The 11,881-nt window shown below is 68.8% G+C and overlaps 1 protein-coding gene and 1 long non-coding RNA gene across 2 annotated transcripts in view; both read right to left on the minus strand.

Annotated features, from left to right (window-relative positions):
- Positions 1–6,939: 6,939 nt before the first annotated feature.
- The window catches only part of LOC142076499 (antigen WC1.1-like), a 127,498-nt gene continuing 122,556 nt past the window's right edge, over positions 6,940–11,881 (minus strand). The window contains exons 15-18 of the mRNA XM_075138780.1: positions 8,326–8,355; positions 7,649–7,963; positions 7,242–7,567; positions 6,940–7,156 (exon numbers count right to left, since the gene is read on the minus strand). Of these exons, the coding sequence (XP_074994881.1) occupies positions 7,148–7,156; positions 7,242–7,567; positions 7,649–7,963; positions 8,326–8,355 (680 nt within the window). The 3' untranslated portion in view covers positions 6,940–7,147. The remainder of the gene's footprint in view (positions 7,157–7,241; positions 7,568–7,648; positions 7,964–8,325; positions 8,356–11,881) is intronic.
- LOC142076528 (uncharacterized) lies at positions 9,095–10,084 on the minus strand. The gene is made up of 2 exons (XR_012671202.1): positions 9,639–10,084; positions 9,095–9,394 (listed from the first exon to the last, which is right to left on the minus strand). It is a non-coding gene; the product is annotated as an uncharacterized LOC142076528 (long non-coding RNA).

Genomic DNA, 11,881 nt, shown 5'->3' on the forward strand with positions numbered 1-11,881 from the left:
GGGCCCTGGGGAGAGCCAAGCCCCCTGTGCTGCTGCAAAGCCCCACGGTTCCCGGCCCCTTGCATGGGGAGATAGTGGCACCACCAGCCTCGTCGCCCTAAGGCACCCGGCCAGGACAGCCCAGTGCAGCCCAGTCTAGCCCGGTCCAGTCCAGTTTAGACCAGCTCAGCCTAGTTGAGCCCAGACCAACCTGGTTTGAAGCATCTCAGTCTAGTCCAGTTCAATTCAGTCCAGTCCAACGCACCCAAGCCCAATCCAGTCCATCCCTGCCCAGTCTAGTGAAGCCCGGACAAGCCTGGTCCAATCTTCTCCAGCCCAGTCCTGTCCAATGCAGCCCAGCACAGTCCAACCCAGTCCAGCCCAGTTGAGCCCAGCCCAATCCAGTCCGATGCAGCCCAGCCCAGCCCAACCCATTCCAGCCGAGTCCAGTGCAGCCCAACCCAGCACAGTCAAGCCCAGTACAGCCCAGCTCAGCCCAGTACAGCCAGGGGCTCTCCCCACGGTGTCCCTGGCCGGGATCAAGTCCTGCCCCTCTCCCCCAGGCACTGTGCAGACATGGGGGTCCCACCTGGTGGGAAGGTGCAGCCCCACGCCAAGAAGTGATGGGGACCCCAAAACGCTCCTATCCAGTGGGGCCGAGCACCCCTGATGGGAGCCGGGGGGGGCTGGAACACTCGCTCCATTGAGCCACAATGTCCGCATGTAGGAGGGAGGATCAGCCACACTTCACACCCCAGAGGAGAGGCAGTGAGCCCTATAACCTCCCAGAGAAGGGACAGGAAGCTCCACGTTGCACCCCACATCACCCCACGGCAGCAGTCGGGGCCTCCTCTCTCCACCCTACATCCTCCCCATTGCGAGGGGTACGGGCTGGCTTTGCCCCTCCTCACATCCTCCCCATTGCGAGGGGTCGGGGCTGGCCCCGTCCCTCCCCACATCCCCTCATTGCAGAGAGTCAAGGATGACTCTTCGCTCCTCCATCCCCAGCCCTGAAGCAGAACCCCGGACCTTTCTCCCATCTCACCACCTGCAGCCGTCTGCGCCGGCACAGCCACAGCAAGGTCGCTGCCACCACCGGCACCTCCAGGTGTGCAGGGCTGGGACAACCAGCCTGTCCCCCACACACCCCCACCGCCGTGGGGCTGAGCCAAGAGGGCCATGCGAGCAAGCCAGAAGCAGAAGACAGGGTCGAGTGTCCCTCGGGGTTGCACAGGGACAGCCGAGCAGCCCAGGAGCAGTGCGTGCCTCACCTGCGTCACCCGCCGTGTGTCCCAGCAGGGTCGGGTGCTCCCGGGGCGCGGCTGGATGCCCCCGGCCCCCCGGCCGCCCCCGGCACCAGGAGCTGTGACTCAGACTTTCCTGCCCGCTCCCATGCCGCCGGCCCGCGCTAATCTCTGCCGGTCGCGCACAGGGAACATGTGTCAGCCCCAACGCGTGCCGCGGGCCAAAGATAGGCAGGAGGCAGGACAGGCAGGGCATTGCATGGGGTACAGACGGGCAGGATGGAGCTGGGGATGGGGGACAGACAGACCGACCGGAGCTGAGCATGGGGGGACAGGCAGGGCATGGCATGGGGGGACAGACGGGCAGGACGGAGCTGGGGATGGGGGACAGACAGGGTAGAGCTGGGAATGGGGGGACAGACAAGGCATTGCTTGGGCGGACAGACGGACAGGATGGAGCTGGGGATGGGGGACAGACAGACAGACAGGGCATTTTATGAGGGGGGCGGACAGACAGGCTGGAGCTGGGGATGGAGGGACAGACAGACAAGATGGAGCTGGGGATGGAAGGACAGACAGACAGGATGGAGCTGGGAATGGGGGGGACAGACACAGAGGGTGGGGCTGAGTATGGGGGGACAGACAGACAGGATAGAGCTGGGGATGGGGGGGCAGACGGACATGTTGGAGCTGGGGATGGAGGGACAGACAGGGCATTGCATGGAGGGACAGAGACAGGATGGAGCTGGGCATGCGGAGACAGACAGGGCATTGCATAGGAGGACAGACAGACAGGATGGAGCTGGGGATGGGGGTTGAGCCGTGCTCAGCCCGGTGGGCTCGGTGCACCCAATGCAGGGTGGGGAAGCAGGGCGTAGGCCTCTTGGCTGTCCCTCAGTGTGCTGCTCTGCACTGTCTGTCTGTCTGTCCCTGTGCTGCTCGTCCACCCAGAGAGGGGGTCAGTCGCAAGCACCATGCTCTGTCCATCCATCCCTGCAAGCTGTCCTCCACACTCCATCCGTCCATCCATCCATCCACCCACCCATGCATCCATCCATCCATCCATCCACCCACCCATGCATCCATCCATCCATCCATCCACCCACCCATGCATCCATCCATCCACCCACCCATGCATCCATCCATCCATCCATCCACCCACCCACCCACCCACCCATCCATCCACCCACCCATCCATCCATCCATCCATCCATCCCACACAGCACTTGGTCCATCTGTCCCCACACGCCTTGCTTCTTATCTTGGCTGTCCCTGCCTGTGCTGTCTGTCCATCCACCCGCGCACCCTGTTCTGTCCATTCCCCCGTATCATGCATCATGCTGTCTGTCTGTCCATGTCCATAGTCCTCTGTGACAGCTGCTGCACGCCACCTCTGTCTGTCCCCCCGTGCAATGCTCCATCCTGTCCATCCTTCCTCACAGTGCTGCCTCTCCAGCAGACCAATCCGCTCTGCTTCGCCGAGCCATGCTCCTTGACATCTGTCTGTCCCCTCGTGCAACGCCATCACAGTGTCATCCCACAACACAACCCTAACCATGCCACGACACAGCCCAGCCCTACCACAACCACATGCCGCCTGCCCCCCCATTGCCACAGCACATCCCCCCACCATGTCCCAGCCCAGCCTCAGCCCCAGCCTGGCATCCCAGGAGGATGCAGCAAGTCATGGGCATCCCTCCACCTGCCTCAGTTTCTCCTCTCCAGTGCCACCTCCCTGAGGGGACAGGGGGGACCTGTTTTGTCGTGTCCCCCCCAGCCATGCAGCGTCTCACAGCTCTAGCTTCACCCACGTACATGCCAACCGGCTCCCACGGGGGTGTGGGGCAGGGACTGGGAGCAAGCAGTGGGTGCCAGACCCCCAGATGTGGGGCAGGATGGTTTGGGGATGGGGGGACACCAGCCCCAGTTGCTGGTCTGCAGTGGCACCAACCCCAGGAGACGCCACCCCCATACCGAGCCCCCTCCACCACTGTCCCCAGTGTCCCCAGCCCTGGCCACGCCACCCCCACCCTGTGTCCCCGTCACCTCCTCCCGCCCAGCTCTGACTCACATCTGGGCCCCCTCATCGGGGCACGTTCCTGGGGGGTTTATTTTGGGACGGGGCTGGCAGAGCCCAGCTGGCGGCACACGCACCCAGTGTCCTGCCAAGGAAGTACCGGCCACGCCGAAACACGGAGGTCGGCCATGGGGGTGCGGCTGGGGGGCGCAGTGCTCGGAGCCGGGGGTGCTGGGGGGTCCCCCCAGGTTGGAGTGGGGGAAGCGCAGCACATGGGGGTTGGGGCACACTGCTCATCCCTCTGCCTGCTCCTGGGGCTGTGCCTGCCCCAGCATCCTCCCTCTCCCCCGGTTCCCGGGCTGGATTCCCCCCTCTCCCCCAGTTTTCAGGGCCATGCCCTTCCCTCTCCCTGCTTCCCACAACCATCTCCCTCTCTCTCCCCATTTCCCACAACCATACCCCTCCCTCTCCCTACTTTCCACAATAATACCCGCCCCTCTCCCCATTTCCAACGGCCACCTCCCTCCCTCTCCCCGGTTCCCATGACCATCACCCCTCCATCTCCCCAGCTCCTACAACCATAACCCTCCCTCTCCCCATTCCCCACCAGCATCTCTCTCCCCATTTCCCACAATAATACCCGCCCCTCTCCCCAGTTCCCACGGCCACCTCCCTCCCTCTCCCCGGTTCCCATGACCATCTCTCTCCCTCCCCTCATTTCCCACGGTCACCTCCCTCTCCCCAGCTCCCAGGGCCATATCCCTCCTTCTCCCTCTCCCTCCCCACCTGCTCTTCCCCCCATCCCATCTGCTCTCAGGGCCCTGACCCCAGCCCTGTTGGAAGGTAATTAATACTTGACAGCACATTAGCAGGACCCGCTTGGCGGGCAGCCGAGGCGAGGAAGGTCATGCCCACCCGTTACCCACCCTGGGGAGCAGGGGCTGCTCCCAGGGGGCGTCCCCCCAGCCCCCAACGTGGGGCAGGAATCGGGGGGGCTGTGACCCCCCTGCCCCACTGGGGACCATCCCCAGGGTCCGGCCGTCCAGCCCCACCGGCACGTCTCCGGCCTCGGTGGCACGCGGAGGATGTGGGCGCCTGTCCCTGTCCCTGTCCATACCTCCCCCCGGGGGGGGGCCCTTTGCTGGCATCCCGGGAGCGTGGGAGGGAGCGCGGTGGCAGGGCTGCGGGGGCGGAGGGACGGACAGCTGCGGGGGCACCGAAATAGCCAGCAGGCAGCCAGGCCAGGTGGCACCAGTTTGTCCCTGTCCTCGTCCCCCGGGCTGGGAGGGGCACAGCCCAGCGCTGAGCCCCACAAGCCACCTCCCCACTGCCCCCATCCTCGCTGCCCCTGACCACGTCCCCCTGTCCCCCTTCTGTCATTGCAGGGGGGGATGTGCCCCCTTGGGGTCCCATTGCCCCATGCCCTGCCCCTCTGCACCCATAGGTCCCATTGCTACACACCCTGCCCCTCTGCAGCCCACGGCCCCGCTGCACCCACACCCTCTGCCCCCCGAGTCCCCATTGCCCCACACCTGCCCCCCGGCCCCTATTGCCCCATGCCCTGCCCCTCTGCAAGCCCTGCCCCCCATTGCCCCCGGCACTGACCCTCTGCCCTCCTGACCCCACTGCCCCACTCTCTGCCCCTCTGCACCCCTAAGTCCCTCTGCCCCACACCCTGCCCCTCTGCCCCCCCAACCCCATTGCCCCACTTCGTGCCTTGCTGCCCAGCCCCCCCGCCTGCCTCCCAGCAGTGCCCAGCCTGGCCCCTGCCCCACGCCGTGGGGCAGAGCTGCGGGCAGGTCCCCTCCCCCGGGCAGGGTGCTGGGAGCGGGACAGGTGGCTGTGGGATTAGCGCTAACGAGCTGTTTCATAACGGGGTCGAGAGGCCACGGGGGGAGCGTGGGCAGGGGGCCAGGCTTGGCTCAGCCCCACACCTTGGACAGCCGGGCCCCTGCGCTCACCCCACTGTGGCCCCACAGCACAGCCACAGCTGTGCACAGGCACCCCGTGCTGCCCCGTGGGGCTGGGCGCCCACATCCCCGGGCACAGGCACCCACATCCCCGGGCACAGGCACCCCATGCTGCCCCATGGGGCTGGGCGCCCACATCCCCGGGCACAGGCGCCCACATCCCCGGGCACAGGCACCCCGTGCTGCCCCGTGGGGCTGGGCGCCCACATCCCCGGGCACAGGCACCCCGTGCTGCCCCGTGGGGCTGGGCGCCCACATCCCCGGGCACAGGCGCCCACATCCCCGGGCACAGGCACCCCGTGCTGCCCCGTGGGGCTGGGCGCCCACATCCCCGGGCACAGGCGCCCACATCCCCGGGCACAGGCACCCCGTGCTGCCCCGTGGGGCTGGGCGCCCACATCCCCGGGCACAGGCACCCACATCCCCGGGCACAGGCACCCCGTGCTGCCCCGTGGGGCTGGGCGCCCACATCCCCGGGCACAGGCACCCACATCCCCGGGCACAGGCACCCCATGCTGCCCCGTGGGGCTGGGCGCCCACATCCCCGGGCACAGGCACCCACATCCCCGGGCACAGGCACCCCATGCTGCCCCGTGGGGCTGGGCGCCCACATCCCCGGGCACAGGCACCCCGTGCTGCCCCGTGGGGCTGGGCGCCCACATCCCCGGGCACAGGCACCCACATCCCCGGGCACAGGCACCCCGTGCTGCCCCGTGGGGCTGGGCGCCCACATCCCCGGGCACAGGCACCCACATCCCCGGGCACAGGCACCCCGTGCTGCCCCGTGGGGCTGGGCGCCCACATCCCCGGGCACAGGCGCCCACATCCCCGGGCACAGGCACCCCATGCTGCCCCGTGGGGCTGGGCGCCCACATCCCCGGGCACAGGCGCCCACATCCCCGGGCACAGGCACCCCGTGTTGCCCCGTGGGGCTGGGCGCCCACATCCCCGGGCACAGGCACCCACATCCCCGGGCACAGGCACCCCATGCTGCCCCGTGGGGCTGGGCGCCCACATCCCCGGGCACAGGCACCCACATCCCCGGGCACAGGCACCCCGTGCTGCCCCGTGGGGCTGGGCGCCCACATCCCCGGGCACAGGCGCCCACATCCCCGGGCACAGGCGCCCACATCCCCGGGCACAGGCACCCCGTGCTGCCCCGTGGGGCTGGGCGCCCACATCCCCGGGCACAGGCACCCACATCCCCGGGCACAGGCACCCCATGCTGCCCCGTGGGGCTGGGCGCCCACATCCCCGGGCACAGGCGCCCACATCCCCGGGCACAGGCACCCCGTGCTGCCCCGTGGGGCTGGGCGCCCACATCCCCGGGCACAGGCGCCCACATCCCCGGGCACAGGCACCCCATGCTGCCCCGTGGGGCTGGGCGCCCACATCCCCGGGCACAGGCGCCCACATCCCCGGGCACAGGCACCCCGTGTTGCCCCGTGGGGCTGGGCGCCCACATCCCCGGGCACAGGCACCCACATCCCCGGGCACAGGCACCCCATGCTGCCCCGTGGGGCTGGGCGCCCACATCCCCGGGCACAGGCACCCACATCCCCGGGCACAGGCACCCCGTGCTGCCCCGTGGGGCTGGGCGCCCACATCCCTGGGCACAGGCGCCCACATCCCTGGGCACAGGCACCCACATCCCCAGGCACAGGCACCCCACGCTGCCCCATGGGGCTGGTGCCCACATCCCCGGGTGCAGGCATGGTGCAGACAGATGTTCAACTCTCCACATTTAATGACTGGGTGGTGGGACAAGGGGCTGGTGAAGGACTCCCTGCTGCCACCCATGGCCTCCTGTGGGGTGTTGTGCGTGGGGTCCTCCATAGGGCCAGGGGATGCCCGGGGAGGAATGCAGGAGGGATGTTCCGCAGGGGGACACGGTGGCTGTCGAGATCGGGGGCCATCTGGGGGCAGAGCTGCGGTGCTCAGGCATCCTGCAAGGACAAAAGGACAACCGTGGCTTGATGCTGCCCTGCCAGGCCACCCCAGGTGTCCCACAGCGGCAGGGGGGTCCCTGACCTGGCAGACCACACCGATGTCCTCCTGGTGGGTGCAGTCATGGCGTCCCCAGGCACGGTGGGCACAATCCCGCAGGGTCCCCTCCTCACCCCGGCAGCGGACGTCGTCCAGCCAGATGCGCCCAGTGCCAGGGCCAAAGCGGGGCCGTCCCCGGGGAAGGTCACCGACTGTCCCTGCCGCCCCGCAGCCCAGCTCCCGGCAAACCACCGCCGCGTTGGTCCTGCTCCAGCCGTCATCGCAGACTGTGCCCCACTGCCCGGCGCGGTTCACCTCCAACCGCCCAGCGCAGCGCCCAGGGCCACCCACCAACCGCAGCTGGAAGGGCTCTGTGGGGACATCGGGGTGACGCCAGCCCTGAGGGACCCCCCACGTAGGGTAGCATCATCGCACCCCACTAGCACACTCACCCTCACACTCGATGGCAGCCACCCGATCCGTGGGGCAGGATGACGGGTGCCCTGGCTGGAGGATGCAATGCTCCAGCGCTGGCTCCTGCCCGGTGCACTGCACCCGCTGCAGCACTGCCGGGGAGGCATCGGCTGCTGCGGGGCCACAGGGTGCCGGGACGCGGCGCGGGCGACCGCAGCCCAGCTGGCGGCACAGCACCCGGGCGGCCGCCAGGTCCCAGCCCTCCGCGCAGACGGAGCCCCAGGTGCCGGCGACGAGGACCTCCAGGCGCCCGGCGCACTGTGAGCGGCCGCCCCACAGCCGGCCTGGCACCGCTGTGGGGGGGAGGTGTATGGCACCAGTATGACCGGTATAGTCCCAGTCTGACCAGCACAAGCCCCAGTCTGCCCAACCCAGCCCCAGTATGCCCAGCATGGCTCCGGTCTGCCCAGCACAAGTCCCAGGCTACCCAGCACATCCCCAGTCTGCATAGCATGGCCCCAGTCTGCCCAATACAAGCCCAGTCTACCCAGCACAGCCCCAGTCCACCCAGTACAAGCCCTCCTACATGTGGTCTGTGCCCCAATGCCTGCCACATCCCGTGGTCACTGACCCCACGGCCCCTGAGTGTTACCAGGGGGACACACACACATCGCCAGGGGTCACCAGGGGGACACCCAGGGGACCCTCAACGTACCGGATCCAGCCACGATGCCGCAAAACAGAGCTGGGGGGAGAGAGGGAATGGCTGGGAGTGGGGACCCAGACCTTGCCCCACGGACACCCCCCACCCCACTGACCCCCAGCACACACCCCACGGACACCCCACACCCTGCACACTCCAGTAAACCCCCCAACACACACACCAAGTGCACCCCCACCTCTGCCCCCCAAGTTCGCCCCCAGATCTGTTCCCCCCACGTGCACCTGCAGCTCAGTGTCCCAAGTGCACCCCCAGATCTGTGTTCCACACGTGCACACTCATCTCTGTGCCCCCCGAGTTAACCCCCAGCTCTGTGCCCAAGTGGACCCCCAGCCCTGTGGCCCCCCAAGCCCCGGCCCCACACCCCCACCACCCTCCATGACCCCCAGTCCCTCACCGAGGCACAGCCCGAGGCCGGGCAGCCCCCCCATGCCGCAGCTGCCTGGGATCCCCCCTCCCAGGGCCCCCCCCTTTTAAAGCTTCCTCCCAGGAAGGGCCTTGGGGGGCGGCGGGGGGCGGGAGGAGGAAGCGAAAGCACCGTGGGGAAGCACTGAGGGAGCCAGCCTGGCGCCGTGGGGCTGGCGGAGATGGGGGTGTGGGATGGGGAGCAGGATCAGCCCCCCCCAAAGAAGGGGCTCCACTGCCTGCACCCCCTAGGTCACCCCCCCTGCCCAAGGATGGACCCGAGGTCTGGCTGATCCCCCTACACCCCCCAAAAATGATGCTCCCCATCCCACCGCCTCACAACCTCAAGATGCTCCAGGACCAGGGGGGGTGTGGGGGGGTCCAGCCCCACTTTATTTCATCTGGCAGTCACGGAGCCCTCCCGAGTCGTGACTCCATCACAGCTGAGGGCCGGTGGCAGGGGGGCTCCCCGAAAAGCCCCCCAGGAGGTGCTGGAGTGTCAAGGCCAGTGCCCGCAGGTCCCCCCGCAGCCCCCGCACCTCCTGCAGCAGGGCCTGCAGGTGGGGGGCCAGGCAGGGGGGGCAGCTGCCGGACTCCTCTCCCCGCTGCTCCCCAGCCCCGGGATGGACTGGCAGCGGTGCTGCTGGTGGAGCCGGACCTGGGGGGCAAGACACAGAGACCTCCTAAAGCGCAGTCATGAGAGCTAGCCCCTTCCAAATGTGTCCCCCCCAAAAAAACCCAGAATTTGGTGTGCAGAGAGGGCCCTGCATCCCCCCCACACCCTGTCAGCGCCCACCCCCATTCTGCCCAGAGCCCTAGGGTCCCAGAGGGTGTCACCGCAGGAGCATGGGGTCCGCTGGCAGGACACCCCCCTGCCACTGTGCCCCCCACCCCAGGCTTACCTGCACGTGGTGCCCCAGGGAGCATGGGGTCTGTTGGGGTGCAGGCACGGTGAGTGCTGAGGGGCTCCGGGGGGGGCTGTGGGAGTGCTGGGGGGGTCTGGGTGATGAGGGTCTCCAGGGGGTGCCAGGAGGGTGCCGGGGGGTTCTGGGTGCTGAGGAGCTCCATGGGGTGCTGCGGTGGTGCTGGGGGGGTCTGGGTGCCAAGAGGCTCCATGGGGTGCTGCTTGGGTGCTGGGGGGGTCTGGGTGCTGAGGGTCTCTGTGGGGTGCTGGGGGGGTGCTGGGGGAGTCTGGGTGCTGAGGGGCTCCGTGGGATGTTGCAGGGGTGCTGGGGGGGTCTGGGTGCTGAGGGGCTCCGTGGGGAGCTGTGGGGGTGCTGGGGAAGTCTGGGTGCTGAGGGGCTCCAGGGGGTGCTGGGGGGGTGCTGGGGGAGTCTGGGTGCTGAGGGGCTCCAGGGGGTGCTGGGGGGGCGCTGGGGGAATCTGGGTGCTGAGGGGCTCCATGGGGTGCTGGGGGGGTGCTGGGGGAGTCCGGGTGCTGAGGGGCTCCATGGGATGTTGCAGGGGTGCTGGGGGGGTCTGGGTGCTGAGGGGCTCCATGGGATGCTGGGGGGGTGCTGGAGTAGTCTGAGTGCTGAGGGGCTGCATGGGGTGCTGGGGGGGTGCTGGGGGAGTCTGGGTGCTGAGGGGCTCCATGGGGTGCTGGGGGGGTGCTGGGGGGGTCTGGATGCTGAGGGGCTCCGTGGGGTGCTGTTTGGGTGCTGGGGGGGTCTGGATGCTGAGGGGATCCATGGGGTGCTGGGGGGGTGCTGGGGGAGTCCGGGTGCTGAGGGGCTCCGTGGGATGTTGCAGGGGTGCTGGGCGGGTCTGGATGCTGAGGGGCTCCATGGGGTGCTGGGGGGGTGCTGAGGGGGTCTGGATGCTGAGGGGCTCCGTGGGGTGCTGTTTGGGTGCTGGGGGGGTCTGGATGCTGAGGGGATCCATGGGGTGCTGGGGGGGTGCTGGGGGAGTCTGGGTGCTGAGGGGCTCCAGGGGGTGCTGGGGGGGTGCTGGGGGAGTCTGGGTGCTGAGGGGCTCCAGGGGGTGCTGGGGGGGTGCTGGGGGGGTCTGGATGCTGAGGGGCTCTGTGGGATGTTGCAGGGGTGCTGGGGGGGTCTGGATGCTGAGGGGCTCCATGGGGTGCCAGGAGGGTGCCGGGGGAGTCTGGGTGCTGAGGGGCTCCAGGGGGTGCTGGGGGGGTGGTGGGGGAGTCTGGGTGCTGAGGGGCTCCATGGGGTGCTGGGGGGGTGCTGGGGGAGTCTGGGTGCTGAGGGGCTCCATGGGGTGCTGGGGGGGTGCTGGGGGAGTCTGGGTGCTGAGGGGCTCCAGGGGGTGCTGGGGGGGTGCTGGGGGAGTCTGGGTGCTGAGGGGCTCCAGGGGGTGCTGGGGGGGTGCTGGGGGAGTCTGGGTGCTGAGGGGCTCCAGGGGGTGCTGTGGGGGTGCTGGGGGAGTCTGGGTGCTGAGGGGCTGCATGGGGTGTTGGGGGGGTGCTGGTGGAGTCTGGGTGCTGAGGGGCTGCATGGGGTGCTGGGGGGGTGCTGGGGGAGTCTGGGTGCTGAGGGGCTCCATGGGGTGCTGGGGGGGTGCTGGTGGAGTCTGGGTGCTGAGGGGCTCCATGGGGTGCTGCAGGGGTGCTGGGGGGGCCTGGGTGCTAAGGGTCTCCATAGGGTGCTGGGAGGGTGCTGCGGGAGTTTGCATGCTGAGGATCTCCATGGGGTGCTGGGGGGATTCTGGGGGGGTTGGGGTGCTGAGGGGCTCTGTGAGGTGCTGCGCGGGAGCTGGGGGTATCTGGGGGCTGGGGGTCTCCCTGGGGTGCAGGGGGTGTATCAGGGGGCTACGGGTGCCTGCAGGCTCCATGGGGTGCTGAGTGAGTGCTGAGGGGCTCTGTGCACCGGGAGTCTCCTTGGGACGCTGGGTGGGTGCTGGGTGGCTCTGGGTGCTGGGGGTCTCCTTGGGGAACTGGGTGGGTACCGGGGGGCTCTGGGTGCTGGGGGGCTCTGGGGGGCACTGGGAGGGGATGCTGGTGCCTGGACCCAGTTGGACTGCAAGAGCAGGAGGGGCTGCTGGCATCAGGGTGGACTTCTGTGGTGGAGGGGGTGATGGGAGCTCTGAGGGGGGAGTAGAGATCCCAGCAAGGCCTGGATCCGGGTCCGCACCTGAGGAGGGAAGGGACACAGAGGTCTGTGAGGCACCTGCACCGCTTCCT

The sequence above is a fragment of the Calonectris borealis genome, unplaced genomic scaffold (genome assembly GCF_964195595.1).
Source record: "Calonectris borealis unplaced genomic scaffold, bCalBor7.hap1.2 HAP1_SCAFFOLD_59, whole genome shotgun sequence".
In the NCBI taxonomy this organism is placed as follows: Eukaryota; Metazoa; Chordata; class Aves; order Procellariiformes; family Procellariidae; genus Calonectris; species Calonectris borealis.